This window comes from Chiloscyllium punctatum, chromosome 24 (assembly GCF_047496795.1).
Source record: "Chiloscyllium punctatum isolate Juve2018m chromosome 24, sChiPun1.3, whole genome shotgun sequence".
NCBI lineage: Eukaryota > Metazoa > Chordata > Chondrichthyes > Orectolobiformes > Hemiscylliidae > Chiloscyllium > Chiloscyllium punctatum.
This window is the reverse complement of record NC_092762.1, coordinates 43,356,432-43,376,018: the sequence shown is the minus strand read 5'-3', so window position 1 is coordinate 43,376,018 and position 19,587 is coordinate 43,356,432. Positions and strand designations below refer to the sequence as shown.

At 43.4% G+C, this 19,587-nt stretch overlaps 1 protein-coding gene across 1 annotated transcript in view; it reads right to left on the bottom strand.

Annotated features, from left to right (window-relative positions):
- Positions 1-19,587, bottom strand: part of LOC140494505 (procathepsin L-like) — a 39,061-nt gene that overhangs the window by 5,674 nt on the left and 13,800 nt on the right. The window contains exons 4-7 of the mRNA XM_072593758.1: positions 18,115-18,321; positions 9,293-9,508; positions 7,251-7,413; positions 4,561-4,663 (exon numbers count right to left, since the gene is read on the bottom strand). Of these exons, the coding sequence (XP_072449859.1) occupies positions 4,561-4,663; positions 7,251-7,413; positions 9,293-9,508; positions 18,115-18,321 (689 nt within the window). The remainder of the gene's footprint in view (positions 1-4,560; positions 4,664-7,250; positions 7,414-9,292; positions 9,509-18,114; positions 18,322-19,587) is intronic.

The following is a 19,587-nucleotide window of genomic DNA, read 5'->3' as shown; positions in this document are numbered from 1 at the left end:
GAGCTTCTGGGAGTAATTCAGGAGACACAGCAGAGATTCATCCTGAGGAAAAAGAAGCATGATACAGGGAAGATGAGGCAACCATCGCTGACTAGGGATGCTGGGATAGCTTAAAAGCAAAAAAGAAAACATATAATATAGCGAAGGGCAGTCAGAAACCAGAGGATTGGGAAGCTCACAAAGGCTGACAGAGAGCAACCAAAAAAAAAGAAATAAGGAGGGAGAAGATTAAATATGAGGGTAAGATGGCCAGTAATATAAAGGAAAATTGTAAGAGTTTCTTTAGATATATAAAGAGCAAAAGAGAGGCAAAGTGGACATTGGACCGCTGGAAAATGATCCTGGAGAGATAATAGTAGGGAACAAGGAAATGGCTGAGGAACTGCATAATTGTTTCATGTCAGTCTTCATGGTGGAAGATGTGAATAATATCCCAAACATTCAAGAGAGTAAGGGGGCAGTGAGTATGGTGGCCATCACCAAGGAGAAGATGCTAGAAAAACTAAATGGCCAGAAGGTGGATAAATCATCTGGACCAGATGAACTATATCCCAGAGTTCTAAGGGAGATAGCTGAAGAGATAGTGAAGGTGTTAGTGGTGATCTTTCAGGAATCACTAGAATCAGGGAGGATCCCGGAGGACTTGGAAATTTGCTAATGTGACGCACCTGTTTAAAAAGGGAGTAAGGCAAAAAACAGGTAATTACAGACCAATTAGCCTAACCTCGGTAGTCCATAACATCCTGGAATCTATTGTGAAGGATGAGATTTCTGAAGTGTATGGTAAAATTGGGCAAAGTCAGCATGGTTTCATCAAGGGCAGGTCATGCCTGATAAATCTGCTAGATTTCTTTGAGGGAGTAACGAGCAGGTTAAACAAAGGAAAGTCAATAGATATTATCTATCTGGACTTCAAGAAGGCTTTTGACAAGGTGCCACACAGGAGGCTGTTGTGTAAGATAAAGGCCCGTGGTGTTCGAGGCAAGATTAGAAGCTTGGCTGTCTGGCAGAAAGCAGACAGTGGGGATAAAACAGTGTTTCTCAGTATGGCAAAGTGGTGTTCTGCAAAACTCAGTGTTGCGTTTACAACTTTTCACTTTATATATTAATGATCTAGATGAAGGAACTGAAGGCATTCTGGCTAAGTTTGCAGATGATACAAAGATAATTGGACAGGCAAGTAATATTGACGTGGCGGGGAGGCTGCAGAAAGATTTGGACAGGTTAGGAGACTGGGCAAAATCATGGCAGATGGAGTAGAACATAGGAAAGTGTGAAGTCATACACCCTGGTAGGCAGAATAGAGGCATGGACTATTTTCTAAATGGGGAGAATATTGAGAAGTTTGAAGTGCAAAGAGTCTTGGGAGTTCTCTCCGGAATTCTCTCAAGGTAAACTTGCAGATTGAGTCAGTAGTTAGGAAGGCAAATGCAATGATGGCATTTATTTTGAGAGGACTTGAAAATAAAAGCAGGGATGTACTTCTGAGGCTTTATAAGTTTCTGGTCTTATAAAGATAAAGCCGGAGGGGCGGGTGGAATCTAATTGAAACTTACAGAAAACTGAATGGCCTCGACAGAGTGGATGTTGGAAATGTGTTGGGAGAGACTAGGACCCAAGGGCACAGCCTCAAAATAAAGGGAAGAACTTTTAGAACAGAGATAAAGCGAAACTTCTTCAGCCAGAGAGTGGTGAAGCTGTGGAATTCACTGCCAAAGAAGGCTGCAGAAGCCAGGTTATTGATATTGAGTATTTTAAAGACGGAGATGGATAGGTTTTTGAGTATCATGAGTTAGGCGGAGAGAGCAGGAGAATGGCATTGAGAAATCTATCAGCCATGATTGAATGACAGATCAAATCTGATGAGCTGGATGACTTAATTCCTGATCTGCTCCTATGTCTGATGTCTTATGGTCTAAGCTCAACATAAGCTTGAGGAGCTGCACCTCAGCTTTTGATCAGCCTTTCCCAAACTTTCTGGACTCAACCTTGAATTCAACAATTTCAAACCATAAACTTTATTCCCATTTTATCTCCATGTTTCACATTTATTTCTTTTAGATAGCCATGTATTTATTCTAAGCACATCTTTAGTTCCTTTTTCATTTCCTGCTCCATTTGGCCCTAGAAAACAAAATTCTCTTTGATCATTTAATCTCTCCTCTTTCACATGCTGAAACCTTTCTTTTGTTCTGTCCCACTCACATCTTGTTCAAAACTATTACATGTCCAATTTTTTCCATGTATGATAAAAGTTGTCCGACCTGAAAGAAAGTTAAAAATCACACAACACCAGGTTATAGTCCAACAGGTTTATTTGGAAGGGCAAGCTTTCAGAGCACTGCTCCTTCATCAGGTTGCTAGTGGGGTAGGATCATAGGACACAGAATTTATAGTAAAAGAGTCAAATGTCATACAACTGATATTGAACAAACCTAGATTGCTGTTAAGTCTTTAATCACTTAGAATAGAGTTGCAGGTTTTGATCCATTAATATGTAAATCCCAGAATTTCTTTCAATCCACATTCTTGAGAAAACTTAAAGTTTTGTTTTAAAAAGGGTGACATCTCAGCTCAGATAATGCATTAAAGGTGTAAGTTTAGAGTCTGTCTGTCTCCCAACCATGAGTTAGACGGGTTCTATTTCCAAAATAGGAATGTATAAAATGCCACATTGACTGACTGCCGACAGATTGTGTGCTTTGTGAACAAAATAGAATACATCTGCAAATACAAATCTGCAAATGTAAATTCACCCCATAGACTTATCAGAGTGTGTGGGTGAATGTGAGGTGGGGGAGGGGGCGAGAGAGAGAGAGAGAGAGAGACATACAGACAGAGAGATAGAGACAGTGAGAGAGCGAGACAGAATGTGTGCATCTGTGTGTGTGAGAGTGAGTGTGTGAGTCTGCATGTGTATGTGCCTGAGTGTTATGGAGTATATACCTGTGAAAGAGTGTGCCTGTGATTGGGTGCATGCGTGCATGTGTGTCTGTGAGAGAGCATGTGTATGAGGGAGGGTCTGTGTGAGTGTGTGTGTGTGTTTGAGTCTGAATGTGTGCATGAGAGTGTATAGTGTAGTGGGGTCACCTGTAGGGTAACACAAACCCAAGCTCCCAGTTGAGGCCTTCCTCATGGGTACCGATCTTGGATATCTGCCTCTGCTTGAGAACTCTGCTTTGTTCCATATCCAAAAGACCACCTTGGAGGACGGTCACCTGACAGTCATTCAGTCTCAGATCTTTGGGTGCCCATCCACCAAGACGGACTCCAGGATCCACAACAATGCAGAGTGCTTGATCAGAGGCTGATAGCCAAGTTTGGTACCCATAAGGATGGCCTCAACCAGGATCTTGGGTTGATGTCACACTACAGGTGACCCCACTTCACTATGCACTCTCACGCACGCACCCACACAAAAGAATACATACACACATTCACCCACATTCTTACAAATGTTCACACTCACACACACAGCCTCTCACAGGCATATACTCTGTCACACTCGTGTACACACTCTATCAAGCACACACACACATTCACATATGCACACACAAACATTCACATACTCTCTCTCTCTAACACACACAAACTCTGTCCTCTCTCTCACACACACACACATGCACACACCCGCACAAAGCACACAATCTGTTGGCAGTCAGCAAATGTGACATTTTATAAATTCCTACTTTGGAAATAGAGCCCATCTGACTCAAGATTGTGTAACAGACAGACTCTAACCTCCCAACTTTAAAGCGTTGTCTGAGCTGAGATGTCACCTGTTTTTTTATAAGACCTTACCTTACATCAGGAATGTGAACTGAAAGAAGTTCTGGGATTTACATATTAATGAATCAAAACCTGCAACTCTATTCTAAGTGATTAAAGACTAGGTTTGTTCAATACATCACATTGGTTGTGTGACATTTTGATCTTTTACCATAAGTTCTATGTCCTCTAATCCTACTCCACTAAGCTACCTGATGAAGGAGCAGTGCTCCAAAAGCTTGTACTTCCAAATGAACGTGTTTGTCTATAACCTGGAGTTGTGTGATTTTTAACTTTGTCCACCCCAGTCAAACACTGGCACTTCCACATTAGATCTGAAACATTAACTCCTTTTTTCTTTCCTCAGAGATGCTCTGAGTTTTGCCAACATTTTCTATTTTTATTTTACATTTCTGGTCTCTGTAGTGTTCTTCTTTTCCATTATATTCATTCCTGCTATTTTGAAGCCCCCACAAATGGAAACGTTTTCTCTCCACCCACCGTTTCACACCTTTTCATTATCTTTAAGTCCTCTATCAAGTTACCTCCTTGCCTTTTCTTTCCTGACGAATAGAGCTCCATTCTGTTTAACATTTTCTGGTAAATATCTTCTCTCACTTTGAGTGTCAACCTTCTGAATTATTTTATGCACCTCCTCCAGTGCCTTTGGGCAACAGTGGGAATTTTGGCTGATGTTTTTCTCCCTAACCCAACAACACTGCGAATAAATCCAGTGCTCCTGTCACTGCCCAAGCTCTGATCAGCTGTTTGTTGTTTGTATAAAGTACGTACCTGTTTTTAACCAGCCAATAATTAATTCCATTTTCTCTCCCAAATCCAACCACAAGCACTGCATGGCCTCGGCGTTGGGTGCACTCAGGATCAGAGTAAACTCCTGAAAGGAGACATTTATCTTAAATGTAACTTAGTTGTTAAATATATAATCATTTGCTTCCTGTGCTTCTTGATGTGTTTGGCTTTCCAGTTGTCTTCTGGTCTACTAAGCCTTCTGCCCTGATATTCCCCTGTCTCACTTTTATTAAAGTTTCCCAGTGTCCTCACCTCTGCCATTCACAACTACTCAAGGACACATCTCCTTTTACTGTGCTTTTTAGATTAGAATCCCTACAGCGTGGAAATAGGCCCTTAAGCCCAACAAGTCCACACCGACCCTCCGAAGAGTAACCCACTACCCTCTGACTAATGCACCAAACACTATGGGCAATTTAGCATGGCCTATTCACCTGACCTGCATATCTTTGGATTATGGAAGGAAACCAAAGCACCCGGAGGAATCCCATGCAGACACAGGGAGATTGTGCAAACTCCACATTCCACAAGGCTGGAATTGAATCTGGGATGCAGGTGCTGTGAGGCAGCAGTGCTAACCACTGAGCCACCGTGCCACCCAAAACTTATCACTTCTCCTGACCCTACAGCACTGATTCAGACTTGGTTCCCTTTCACAGACTTGCTCTTTTCTTTTTTTTCTGATCCTATCCCTCTTTGCACTCACTCCCCTTGCACTTACTTGACTGCTACCAGGGTGGATGTCTGGGTCTGGGTGTGGATGAGATGCTCTTTACAGAGTCGGTGTGGACCCAGTGAGCCGAATGATCTGTTTTTGATGATTCTAAACACCTTAGTAGTTAAACTTTGGATAAGATTAAATCTGTCTGTGCTGATTCTGGTGACATGATATTCCCTTCCTTAAGAAACCTCTTGATCATACTCTGTGAAGACACATTGTGATGGATGTGGAGTTCCTTCACTAAAACTGTATTCTCTTTCTGATAGTCATCAACTCATTCACCTCACATAGACATCACCATGGCTGGAGACCCCTTGACTTTGCTTCAAATTGGAAGACCACGTAGAAAGAGACAGCAATTGCATCTTCTTCAGTGAGCCCATCCTGTCTAGCAGCTGCTGCACAGCCTCCAGAGGGTGAGGAGTAGGACAATAAGCAGAGCTCACATCTACAAGCCTCACCTGACTGTGCAGGCATTGCTCCAGACCAAGATCACCCCAAGCTGACACCTGCTTGAATACGACTTGCCTAGAGAAGGAATTGGATGGCTATCTCAGCTTGGTGGCTGTCAAGGGCAAAGGTTATTCAGCCATTTTAAGGAGTAACTGAGGACATCTCCCAGTACTGAACAAGTAAGTACGTTCTGGATGTCATTTCGTTTTTATTCATTCATGGGATGAGACATTACTGGCTGGGCCAGCATTTATTGCCAATCCTTAATTGCTCAGAGGACAGTTCAGACTCACATGGAAGTCAGACCAATAATCGACAGTGGAGTCATAGTCATCGTTAGACTCTTAATTCCAGATTTTTATTGAATTCAAATTCCACCATCTGTTGCGGCAGAATTCGCACCCAGGTCCCCAGGGAATTATCTAGGTCTCGAACGGTCCAGTGATAACATCACTAGGCCATCGCCTCCTCAATATGATGTCAGGATGTCACCGCCAGTGATTGTGAAGCTAATTGAGGCCCTGATGTTATTTTCACCTCAGGATCTTTCCAGGTTGGAATAGACTCCATGTCAGACATTTCCCAGTTCACTGTTGTATCAGGGAGGTAAGGGACACTGTCTATACCAGGAGAGGAGACCCCATTGTGCTCCCTCTGAACAGAGAGAAGGAGGTAGAGAGGGCACATAGTATTGCCAGATATGGGCCTCCTCACAGTGCAATGTGAAATGGACCCGAATCACAAAGTGTTCCACTCGCTGAACATGCAATTTATTTTTTAATCTTTTTGTTGATTTGTGGGATGAGGCTGCTGGCATTCTCCATGACAGCTGTCTGCTCCCTCTGCCTTCTTGATGTCCGTCTGAAGGGTCTCCTTTTCCCGTAGAGGAAGGGCAAGTCTCTTTTCCTGTTTGCCTCCTGCACCAAGGTCTTCAGTGCTGTCCCAGAGAAACTCAGGGCTGCTGCCTGGCCTGATGCACCATTTTCATTTCTCTTTCTGCTCAGAGTCTCTTCCTGAGTTCCAGCCCCTACTCCTTTAAGAGGGACAGGGTTGTCTTTAAGCCATGCAGACTACTTTAAATGATGCCAACCTGTCATTTCCTTGGACTCAGAGACGAGGTCTATGTTCACTCAGCAGCACACCAGCTCTGAATTGCACCTCACTGTCATTTATATCAGTGATAGCACAAAGTTTCTGAGCTGCCTGCATGACTCTGAATGGGAGGGGATAATTTTCTCATCTTCAGCTCAATTACCAGTCTGATCCAATTTTAACCCCTTGGTGTCTGACAGCACTGGGCAGCATGTAACATGGGGGAAGGGGGAATCACTAATAAGGAGATGAGATATCTCGTACTCATTATGGATATCGAGACAGCATTAACAGCAACAAACAAATTAACAGAAAATGCGTGCATACGTATGATTTTTCAAGTATTTTATGGGAAACCTGTAGACTGACCAATTGATTTACCTCATCAACACAGTCTGTCTCTTACCTTGTTTATACAAGTGGAAGGACCTTGGATGTGCATTGAGGGATACAGCGATTGGTCCACGTCTCCTCAAATCCATCGCTAAGTATCGTTCACTTCTTTTTACTTGTTTGTAATTTTTGATTCTGGCAGCAATCTTATCTTTCCGAAATTTGCAGCGACTTTGCTAATTGTAAAAAAGGAAATGTTAAGTATTAACATTCATGAATAGTTTGTGATACACTTAATGGTAAGGTGCTAGGGAGTGTTACTGAACAAAGAGACCTTGGAGTGCAGGTTCATAGTTCCTTGAAAGTGGAGTCACATATAGATAGGATAGTGAAGAAGGCATTTGGTATGCTTTCCTTTAGTGGTAAAAGCATTAGGTAGTGGAGTTGGGAAGTCATGTTGTGGCTCTACAAGATGTTGTTTGGGCCACTTTTGGAATATTTTGTGCAGTTCTGGTCTCCTTCCTATCAGAAGGATGTTGTGAAAGTTGAAAGGGTTCAGAAAAGATTTACAAGGATGTTGCCAGGGTTGGAGTGTTTGAGCTGTAGGGAGAGGCTGAACAGGCTGGGGCTTTTTTACTTGGAGTGATGGAGGCTGAGGGGTGACCTTGTAGACGTTTATAAAATCATGAGGGGCATGGATAGGATAAATGGCCAAAGTCTCTTCCTTGGGGTGGAGGAGTCCAGAACTAGAGGGCATAGGTTTAGGGTGAGAGGGGAAAGGTATAAAAAAGACCCAAGGAGCAACTTTTTAATGCGGAGGGTGGTATGTGTGTGGAATGAGCTGCCGGGGAAGTGTTGGAGGCTGGTGTATTTACAGCACTTAAAAGACATCTGGATAAGTATATGAATAGGAAGGGTTTAGAGGGATATGGGTCAAATGCTGGCAAATAGAACTAGATTAGGCTAGGATATCTGGTCGGCATGGACTGAAGGGTTTGTTTCTGTGCTGTACATCTCTATGACTCTATGATTCTATGATAACTTTTCAGCCCTCAGACTCTCACGATGTTGTTGTGCTTTGCTCATCAAATGTTTCAATGAAAATATGCTGCATAATCTGGGTTCCACACTTACTGATGCTACTATACATTAAACAGAATTACTGGCTATCTCCACTGGTTCCTTAAGATAGGGAGAGTGACTGAAGATGAAGCCAAGAGCTTTTATATCTGGTAAACATCATATCTGGTGGTGGCCATGCATCTGCCTTAAGATTTCATGCCTGTCTAGTCAGGGATCTATTCCATAACCATATGGTAACTATTGAAGAGTCTCCCTCTTGCCAAATAGAAGCAACATTTTCATCATTGTGTCCCTCATTTGCCTTTCTCAGAAGGTAGTATGCTTTCAGAAAGACAGGGTGGAATTTAGTACAATCCTACGTGCTGAGTTTGTAGTGGGGAGGCAGTAACTAATTGAACAGGAAGGTAACAAGTGTGAATCCTGCCCATACCCTGAACAAGTCTATGATGGCTAGTCTATTAATAGTCTTCCAAATCTGCCAGCAATTGAGGCTCTTAGGTCCGTAATGACTGACCACTTGTAGTTCTTCTCCCACTGCTGTTGGCATGAACCCATGCAGAGAGCACAACAAGCAAATTGCTGTGATGCTGCTTCCTAGCTCCTTATTTTATAGGGGGAGCAGATATTGGGAAATGGGGAGGGGCCCTATTGACAGCCACCCACCTGTCAATCACAAAGATTGTGCACCCTGAGACCTCCATCCTGCCGTCACTCACTGTGTGGGCCTGTTATCCAGCAATCACACAAGGCCAAGAGGTATTGAGTAAAGATTTGGGAGGTCATTGCATGATAAGGGAGAAATGAGATGGAGAGCTGGCCCTGCCTGTCCTGAAAGGCTATTCTCTCAGCCTTCCTCATGCTGCTTGTACAATGATACTGGCAGAAACCTGGGAGCAGATTCTCAGAGAAGAATTGATCCAGAGTAGGATGCCAGCTTCCATTTGATTAACACTGGGCTCCATCACCTAGCACCATGAATGCTGGAAACATGTTGTACACGATTAATTTGAAATACATTGAAAAGTTATTTACCTTTGCTTTGTATGGGTAAGCTTTTTCTGATTGAATGCCGTTTCTTTTCACATATTTAAAGGCACGCGTTTTGAATCCACCATTACATCCATAGTTACTTTTGTCACAATCAAGCAAATTCTGTTCACTCAGAGAAACCAGCCTTTTACAGATCTTTGCCCACTGTCCTTCAATGGCACCAGTCACACTAAAAGCCCAGCACGAACCACAGGATCCCTGGGAAGGACAGAAATGCAATCACAGTAAAACGTCCTGGTGTAAAAATAAAATCCTCTTTCCATCTTTTGTCATCTGGAGTACAGATTTACACCAATGTTGACTAATTTTCTTCATGTGTTTTCTAGAACTTATCTAAGTCCCCACAGATCCTGAGAGCCAGGCAGCTAGAGTGATGTGATTCACTGCTATCATTGGATTTCAACAGGTATCAGGGCAACTGCATATATGTAGGTCTAGGAACTCCCTGAGAAGTGGCAGCAGTATTTTATAAACTGTTGGGAATTTACTTTCTCAATGTGCTGCTGGTCTCTGATCATGAATGAATTGTTCAGTTATTTCAGTTATTTGCTCATTCCCTGAGAGCACTTGTGATTCTAAAATTGCCACTCGGTCTTGGGTGATCATGAAAACATTGTCAATTGTTTCAGTAATCCATTGGTTTCACTGATGTCTTTTAAGGAAGGAAATCTGACATCCTTATCTCTTCTAGCCCATAGATGACTCCAGGCACACAGTGTGGTTGGCTTTTAATTGCCCTCTGAAATGCCCCAGCAGGTCAGTCAGTTCCAGGTGCAATTTGGCAATATATACTGGCCCATCCAGTGACATCTACATCCCATGAATGAAATTAACAAAAAAAAGCCAGATTAACAAACCAATGAAGATGGGGTGTATATGATTCCTTGAGACCAAGGTCAATGTCCATAGATTCAGGACATGGTTAGTAAGATGAAAGTGACTGGTTTAAGCCTCCAGCATGGATACTGTGAAAGGAGCATGAGAAGTATCAGAAAGGCACATGGTGAGGCAGAAAGCATGTTTTTTTCAAATGGACGTTGACGGGCATTCACCAGGTTAAAGGTCGCCCAGACAATGTTATGGTGCAAAGTGTATCTGAAAACTAAAAGGTCCTTCAATGGAGAAATGAGCCACAGATCAAAACCAGGGCTCTCAGCACTCAAACTAAAGACCTTACAATTCTAAATAAAGTGCATTCTGAAGGAGTTTTGAAAAGTCCAGAATCATAGAATCCCTCCAGTGTGGAAACAGACCCTTCAGCCCCACAAGTCCACACTGACCCTCCAAAGAGTAACTCACCCAGACCCATTCCCTTACTATCCTATATCTACCCCTTACTTATACATCCCTGAACACTCTGGGCAATTTAGCATGGCCAATCCATCTATCCTACACATCTTTGGACTGTGAGAGGAAACTGGAGCACCCGGAGGAAACCCGGGGAGAATGTGCAAACTTCACACAGGCAGTTAACCGAGGCTGGACCCCAAGAGTCACCAGACCTCCTGAAGTTATGAAATCAGAGATTTGTGGCACTGGTACATCATTATATACATGACTGTATAACTGTTAGCCATGGAAGATGTTGCACAAGTTAATTTACTGAAAAAGTTATTCTTTAGGTTACATTGATTCATTGTCCATTCCCACAGATGTTACACACTGTAGGTATGTGGAGAGGAGTTTTATTCTAGCTTTCAGAAGGGTCCAGTATATCTGCACCTGCTCTTGAAGGTGTTGTTAATTATACCTGAGCCAAGGTATAGCTGTACCTGTGCTAGTACTCATTGCTATCCAGACATCAACCTTCTTGAAGGCTGCCTCTTTTGGTGGATGTGGCAAGTAGCACAAGGTATCAGGAGTGGTATTTGGGAAAAATGCTGCTGTGCTGGAATCAGAGATGATGGCATACTGGTATACAATTGTGTGGGAGCTATCCGGAAGGTCCTCAATATTGAATGTGGATCTCATGAAGTCAGACGGCATCATGTAAAACATGAGCAAGTGAAGCTCCTGGTGATTAGACAGGAGCTTGCAGGGGTGGTTTGGAATAGCTTGTTTGCAGTGCTATGGACTAAGCCAGACCCCCTCAAAACATTTCAAGAAAGTAGTCCAGACCCTAACTTTGCTCCTTGCTTTAAGTCGGTGTAATGCGGATATTCCAGGAGGGATGCAGCTGGCCCAACCATTTAGTTTCAAACAAAACAGAATTAATTTACAAGATTACCAAATGAAACACAAATAAAATATAACAATAACAACAGAATAACCTAACATATCTGAAAACCCAACAGATTATCCCAACTTAATACCACTGTTCAAAATACTTACAACAATCCCATAAACACTCCTTGGCAACAGGGTCTTATAGAAGAAAGAGATGGTGGAGGGATTCAGCATGGAACACCTTCTTCCATGTAGCTATTGTTTGGACTAGCAGCCTCAAAACTGACTGACTACTTTCAGTGAACAGCCAGACTGCTAAAACCAAACCAAAACCAAACCAAACTGGAGTAAAACTGAGCTGAGAGAACTGGCACTCCCAATGACCTTACATTGTACAAGTGTTCTATTTTAAACTGAAAGCCTTTTACCTGAGGCATAATCTGTCAGCTATAATCAAACTGGCCCTAAATGCCTTCAAATCTAGACTTTTCGAGAACCACTGCTTTTACAACGTCTTTAAAAAAAAAGCCAAGGACAGCATATCCTTGTTAAAGCAGTAGCATCGTCACACCAGGTAAAGGGACCTCCAGTAAGTGAGAAGCCTTTAGAAGTGAGATAGCTAGAGTTCAAGGTCTATATGTTCCTATGAGGGTTAACGGCAATGTTGGCAGGAATAGAGAACCCTGAATGACAAGAGATATTGAGGCTTTGACAAAAAAGAGGAGGCATGGCTTGGGTATAGGCAACTAGATCAAGGGGATCCCTGGAGGTATATAGTGGATGCAGGAGTTTATTGAAGAAGGAAAACAGGATGGCGAAAAGTGGCATGAGATAGCCTTGGCTGAGAAGTTTAGGATGAATCCAAAGAGGTTCTTTAGGTATATTAAAGGAAACAGAATAACCACAGAGAGAATAGGATCCTTCAAGGACCAAAGTGGACATGTATATGTAGGACTGCAGGAGATGGGCAAGGTCCTCAACAAATATTTTTCCTCTGTGTTTACTATGGAAAAGACATGAGGACTGGGGAGGTTAGTGGTGATATCTTGGGGACAGTCCATATCACAATAGAGGAGGTGTTGGACGTATTAGAATGTATGAAGGTGGATAAATCTGCTGGTCCTGACCAGATATATCCAAGAACACTGCAGTACATCAGAGAAAAAAATTGCAGGGGTTCTGGCTGATATTTTTGCCTTGTTGTTAGCCATGGTGAGGACCTGGAAGACTGGAGGATAGTGAATGTTGTGCCCTTGTTCAAGAAGGGCTGCAAAGAAAAACGTGGGAACTGGAGACCAGGAAGCTTAACATCTGAGGTAGATAAGTCACTTGAGAATATTCTGAGAGATAAAATATACATGCATTTGGAAATACAGGGTTTGATTAGGAATAATAAGCATGGCTTTGTGCATGGGAGATCATGCCTCACAAATTTGTTAGAGTTTTTGATGAAGTGACCAGGAAGGTTGATGAGGGCAGGACAGTGGATGTGGTCTGTATGGATTTCAGTAAGGCCTTTGATTAGGTTCCATATGGTAGGCTGCTCTGGAAAGTTAGATTGCATGAAATCTAGGGGGGGATGGCAAGTTGGATACACATTTGGCTTGATGGTAGGAAGCAGAGAGTAATAGTGAAAGGATGCTTGTCAGACTGGAGGCCTGTGACTAGTAGAGTGCCTCAGGAGTCGGTGCTGGGCCCATTGCTCTTGTTATCCAAATCAACAAGATTCGGATGAGAATGTACAAGGCAGGATTAGTAAGTTTGCAGATGACACTAAAATAGGAGATATTGGGGACAGTGAGCAAGGTTATCAGAAATTACAGCAGGACCATGATCAGCTGGGGAAGTGGGCCGAGAACCGGCAAATGGAGTTTAATATGGATAAGTGTGAGGTCTTGCATTTTGGAAAGTCAAATCAAGGTAGGGGTTTCATGGTGAATGTTAGGTCCTTAAGGAGCATAGCGGAACAGTAGGAACCTAGAGTTCAAGTGCATGGTACTCTGAAAGTGGAGTCACAGGTAGACAGGGCAGTGGAGAGGGCTTTTGGTATCCTAGCCTTCATCAGTCAAGGCATTGAGTACAGAAGTTGGGAAATTATGTTGCAGTTGTACAGGACGTTGGTGAATTTGCATTTGCAGTATTGTGTTCAGTTTTGGCCACCTTACTATAGGAAGGATGTTATTAAACTGGAAAGAGTACAGAAGAAATTTACAAGGATGTAGCCTAGACTCAAGTGTCTGAGTTACAGGGAGAGGTTGGACAAGCTAGGACATTTTTCTTTTGAGCGTAAGACACTGAAGGGGGGATCAGACAGAGGTGTATAAGATCAAGAGAGGCGTGGATAGGGTGAATGAACACAGTCTTTTTCCCAGGGTTGAGGAATCGAGGACTAGAGGGTTTAAGGTTAGGGGGAAGCAATAAAAGGGAACATAAGGGGCAACATTTTGACACTGAGGGTGATACACATATGAATGATCTACCAGTGGAAGTGGTTGAGGCAGTACATTAACAACATTTAAAAGGCATTTGGATAGGAAAGGTTCAAAAGGATGTGGGCTAAGTGCAGGGAAATGGGGTTCGCGTGGACAGACATTTTGGTCGGCATGGACTGTTTGAGGCTGAAGGGTCTGTTTCCATGCTGTATATGACTCTATAATTGGCACCTACTGGCCTAAACTCAGTTGATGAATCAGGGATCCTCCACACTAAACCATAAATTGGAAGAAACATTGAGGGTGGGGACATCAATACCCATTATTAAGAGTGGCTCAGTAGCACCTCTGCCGAGTGACAGACCTGGACAAGTCCTGAATGTTGTCACAGCACGACTAGATTTGTGACAGGTTGAGAGGAAATCAACAAGAGGGAAAACCTACTTCACCTCATCCTCACCAATCTATTGGCTACAGACGTATCTGTCCATGACAACATTGATAGGATTGACCATTACACTGTCTTTGTGGAGACAAATCCATCTTCCACTGAAAATATCCACCATTGTTTTATTTGATATTATCACTGTACTAGATTTCCACCAGGGAGAAAGTGAGGACTGCAGATGCTGGAGTACCAGAGTTGAAAAATGTGGTGCTGGAAAAACACAGCAGGCCAGACAATGGAGCCTGCTCCTGCCCCACCGAACTCATCTCTGCATACCTCGACACTGTCCTGTCCCCCTTAGTCCAAGAACTCCCCACTTACGTTCGGGACACCACCCACGCCCTCCACCTCCTCCATGATTTTCGCTTCCCCGGCCCCCAACGCCTTACCTTCACGATGGACATCCAGTCCCTGTACACTTCCATCCCCCATCACGAAGGCCTCCAAGCCCTCCGCTTCTTCCTCTCCCGCCAACCCTACCAGTACCCTTCCACTGAGACCCTCCTTCAACTGACTGAACTGGCCCTCACTCTTAACAACTTCTTCTTCCAATCCTCCCACTTCCTCCAAACCAAAAGAGTAGCCATGGGCACCCACATGGGCCCCAGCTATGCCTGCCTCTTCGTCGGATATGTGGAACAGTCCATCTTCCGCAGCTACACTGGCACCAACCCCCACCTTTTCCTCCGCTACATTGATGATTGTATTGGCACTACCTTGTGCTCCCATGAGGAGGTTGAACAGGTCATCCACTTTATTAACACTTTCTACCCCGACCTCAAACTTACCTGGACCATCTCAGATTCCTCCCTCCCCTTCCTAGACCACTCCATTTCTATCTCGGGCGACCGACTCAACACAGACATTTACTACAAACCGGCCGACTCCCACAGCTACCTAGATTACACCTCCTCCCACCCTGCCCCCTGTAAGAACGCCATCCCATATTCCCAATTCCTTCGCCTCCACCACATCTGCTCCCAGGAGGACCAATTCCAGTACCGAACAACCCAGATGGCCTCCTTCTTCAAAGACCGTAATTTCCCCTCAGACGTGATCAACGATGCTCTCCACTGCATCTCCTCCACCTCCCGCACCTCTGCCCTTGAACCCCGCCCCTCCAATCGTCACCAGGACAGAACCTCACTGGTCCCCACCTTCCACCCCACCAGCCTCCAGATACATCGTATCATCCTCCGTCATTTCCGCCACCTCCAAACAGACCCCACCACCAGGGATGTATTTCCCTCCCCACCCCTATCAGCATTCAGAAGAGACCACTCCCTCCGCGACTCCCTCATCAGGTCCACACCCCACCATCAACCCAACCTCCACTCCCGGCACCATCCCCTGCAACTGCAAGAAGTGCAAAACTTGCGCCCACACCTCCCCCGACTCACCTCCCTCCAAGGCCCCAATGGATCCTTCCATATCCGTCGCAAATTCAACTGCATCTCCACACACATCATTTACTGTATCCGCTGCACCCGATGTGGTCTCCTCTACATTGGGGAGACAGGCCGCCTCTTGCAGAACATTTCAGGGAACACCTCTGGGACACCCGCACCAACCAACCTAACCGCCCCGTGGCTGAACACTTTAACTCCCCCTCCCACTCCACCAATGACATGCAGGTCCTTGGCCTCCTCCATCGCCAGACCCTGGCCACATGACGCCTGGAGGAAGAGCGCCTCATCTTCCGCCTAGGAACCTTCCAACCACATGGGATGAATGTAGATTTCTCCAGCTTCCTCATTTTCCCTCCCCACACCTTATTTCAGTCCCAACCCCCGGATTCAGTACCTCCCTCTTGACCTGCAATCTTCTTCCCGACCTCTCCGCCCCCACCCCCTCTCCGACCTATCAGGCTCACCCTCACCTCCTTCCACCTATCGTATTCCTAGTGCCCCTCCCCCAAATTCCCTCCCCCCAACCTTTTATCTCAGCCCATTTGATGCACCAGTCTCATTCCTGAAGAAGGGCTTATGCCCAAAACGTTGATTCTCCTGCTCCTCGGATGCTGCCTGGCCTGCTGTGTTTTTCCAACACCACATTTTTCAACTCTAGATTTCAAACAAACCTAACAATGTAGAACAGGGCAACTATGAGACACTATGGACCATCATCGGCAGCAAAATTCTATCCAATTACAATTTGTAACCCCCTGGCATTGCATACCTCTGCTCTGCTGTTACCATCAGGATGGTTCAATGAGTACAGGAAGGCATGTCAGGTCTAGCACCCAAATAGAAGTGTCAACTTGGTGAAGCTACAACATGAAATACAGTATAAAATTGACAGGGCTTATCTATCCCACAATGGATCAGATCTAAGCGCTGAGGTCCTGCATGATATTGGACCATTAAACAATTAACTGGAGGCAAAAAGTAGAGAAGTTGCTGGAAACCTTCAGCAGGTCTGGCAGCATCTGTGAAGAGAAATCAGTATAAATCAGTCAAAAAGAAAGATGGTTCTGATTGTTAGAAGTTAATGATCTCTGTTCCAGGAAAGTTCAGTAGGAACTCCTTGGTGTAATGTCCAAGATCTAGCCATCCTCTACCCTCAGGTCAGAAATAGTGATGCCTGCTGATGATTGCTGATAAACAGCTCTTCAGATACTGAAGCAGTCTGTCTCCATACACATCAAGCTCTGATCAAGACCAAGGCTTGGGCTGATAAGTAGCAAATTAGACTTACACCACACATCTATCAACCAATAGATACCTCCAACAGGAGAACATCTAACCATTGTCTCTTGACAATTTCATCATGAATTTCCCTACATCCTGGGAGTAACATTGACTACAAACTGTCCTGCGCTAACCATATAAGCACTGTGACTACAAAGGCAAGTTAGAGGCAGGGAATTCTGTGGCAAACAACTCATCTCCTGATTCCTCAAACCCATCACCAATTACAAAGCTAAAATCTGTTGTGTGAAGGAATACCCTGCATTTGCTTCAATGGGTGTAGTTCCAATGACACTCAAAAAATTCAACCCCAACCAGGACATGAATCCTGCTTGATTGGTGTCCTATTTAACATCTTCCACTTTCACTTCCTCTACCACTAGTGGCTGAAGGTGTCAACCATTTATAAAATGCTCTGCAACAACTCACAACTCTTTGAATTATGTCTTCCAAACTTCCAAACCCATGACACACACCACCCAGAAGGACAAGGGCAGCAGTTGCGTGGGAACACCAACATTTGCAAAATCCCCTCCAATCTACACACTATTCTGACTTGGAAGAGTATCATCATTCCTTCATTGTTGCTAAGTCAATTGTAAATTGTAAATTGTAACTGAAAATTGTAAGAAATCTTGCGAAGTGCCAGATTGTCTTTCCTTACGATCCAGTACCTCTGCTCAGAATGCCAGTCTGATCTTTATCCACACTTTCGGTTTTAACTACTATCTTCAACTTAAAGTTGTACCATGTTCCCAAATTTATGTTGTTCATTTTCTTTTAATTCCACTTTGATCATTGTCCCATTTGATTTCAAGTTAGAAATTCTTCAATTTGCTTTATATTCATTAACATTGCTGTCGTTGTGAATTCATCTGAAGGTGCTAGCACCATCCATCAGATGGAAGACCAGATTTGACTCTGCCTCCACTGGACTTGGCAATAGGATCTAAAACTGTAAACTAACCTTCCTTACTAGTTGAGACAACTCATGATAACGTCAAGATTTGTTTGCTGACTTAACTTTCACATGTAATAATTAACAGAAGAACTCTTGCTGTCTATTACCTGACTTTTCACTGGAGTAACCAAACCCTTTTTACGCCAGTCAACTTGTCTATATTTCATAACATCATCACTTGCGTCAATTTCATTAGATTCAAGATCATCAACATCTTCATCATAACCATCTCCTTCATCATCATCTTCTTCAGTCGAGTTATCAGCTGCATCTTGGAAGAATCCATTCATGAGTTCATTAAACTCTTCAGTTGTCTAAAAGTCAAACACATAGACAGTCATTTGTGAAATGATTGACTTTAAATGGGCATTGTTCAGAAGGAGAATCAATAACTTCACCATACATTGTCACCCATTCGCTAGGTTTAGTAAGATGAGAGATCAAAGCATCATAGATGCAATGGTGTGGTAACTTATAAAACTTTTCAATTGAATGTTTCATGTAAAAGTACATGTGATGATAAATTTCTATTCTATTCTATTCATGTTGAAAATTTGACTAAAGTAAAGAAATGGAGAAAAATTAGATGAATCAATTTCTTGACAGTTCAGTGTAAAGGTGAAAAGAGGCTCTGAAGTGGATAAAATATCTCTCTGGACGATTATGCAATGACCAAGATGGCAGCTGAGATTATAAATGTGTCTCACTTTGTTTGAAATTACTTGAGGAGATGATAATTAATATCTTATTAAATTCTATAATTAAAATTTTAAACAGCACTTTCCTTATGATTGGAATGGGTTAAACCTCCTCCATGATGGTTGAGTTTAACGGTGCTTAACTAAGCCTTCTTGATAAAGAGCATCCTACATTGCATCACCAACCTTACATTAAATTCCTAGTCATAGCTAAAGCAGCAGGTCTGGAATTGGCCTCAGAACCCATAGATATAAGAGGAGAACGTTTGAGCAATATTCCTACTTCTGATCACTCCAGGAAGCAACTATTACACAAGGATTCGTTTTGGTTTTGAATCACCGACCAACATTAATTGTGTGATAATGACAAATCCTGTGAAAGTGGAGAGTGCTTCTGGACTAGTTTTCAATGAGTTTTTGTCTTTTTTGCAGGAAAGAAGGGAGGGGACCGTGCCATTTTGTGCTGGAATCCCAACATTCCTCATGTCGGCTTTATTCTATTTTCACAATCCATTTTATTTCTCTTTGATTTTCCAATGATTTTAATGACAAGATATGATCTAAAGTTTGGATCAGAGTGGTGCTGGAAAAACACAGCAGGTCAGGCAGCATCTGAGAAGAAGGAAAATCGATGTTTCGGGCAAAAGCCCTTCCTGATGAAGGGCTTTTGCCTGAAATGTCGATTTTCCTGCTCCTCAGATGCTGCCTGAACTGCTATGTTTTTCCAGCACCATTCTGATCTAAACTCTGGTTTCCAGCATCTGCAGTCCTCTCTTTTGCCTAGATATGATCTAAAGTCTATCTTGCCATTGATCCTAGTGATGGGTTTTAGTCCTCATTGTGGGAGATGAGGACCAGGGAGAGATTCATACAGCTGGTGGC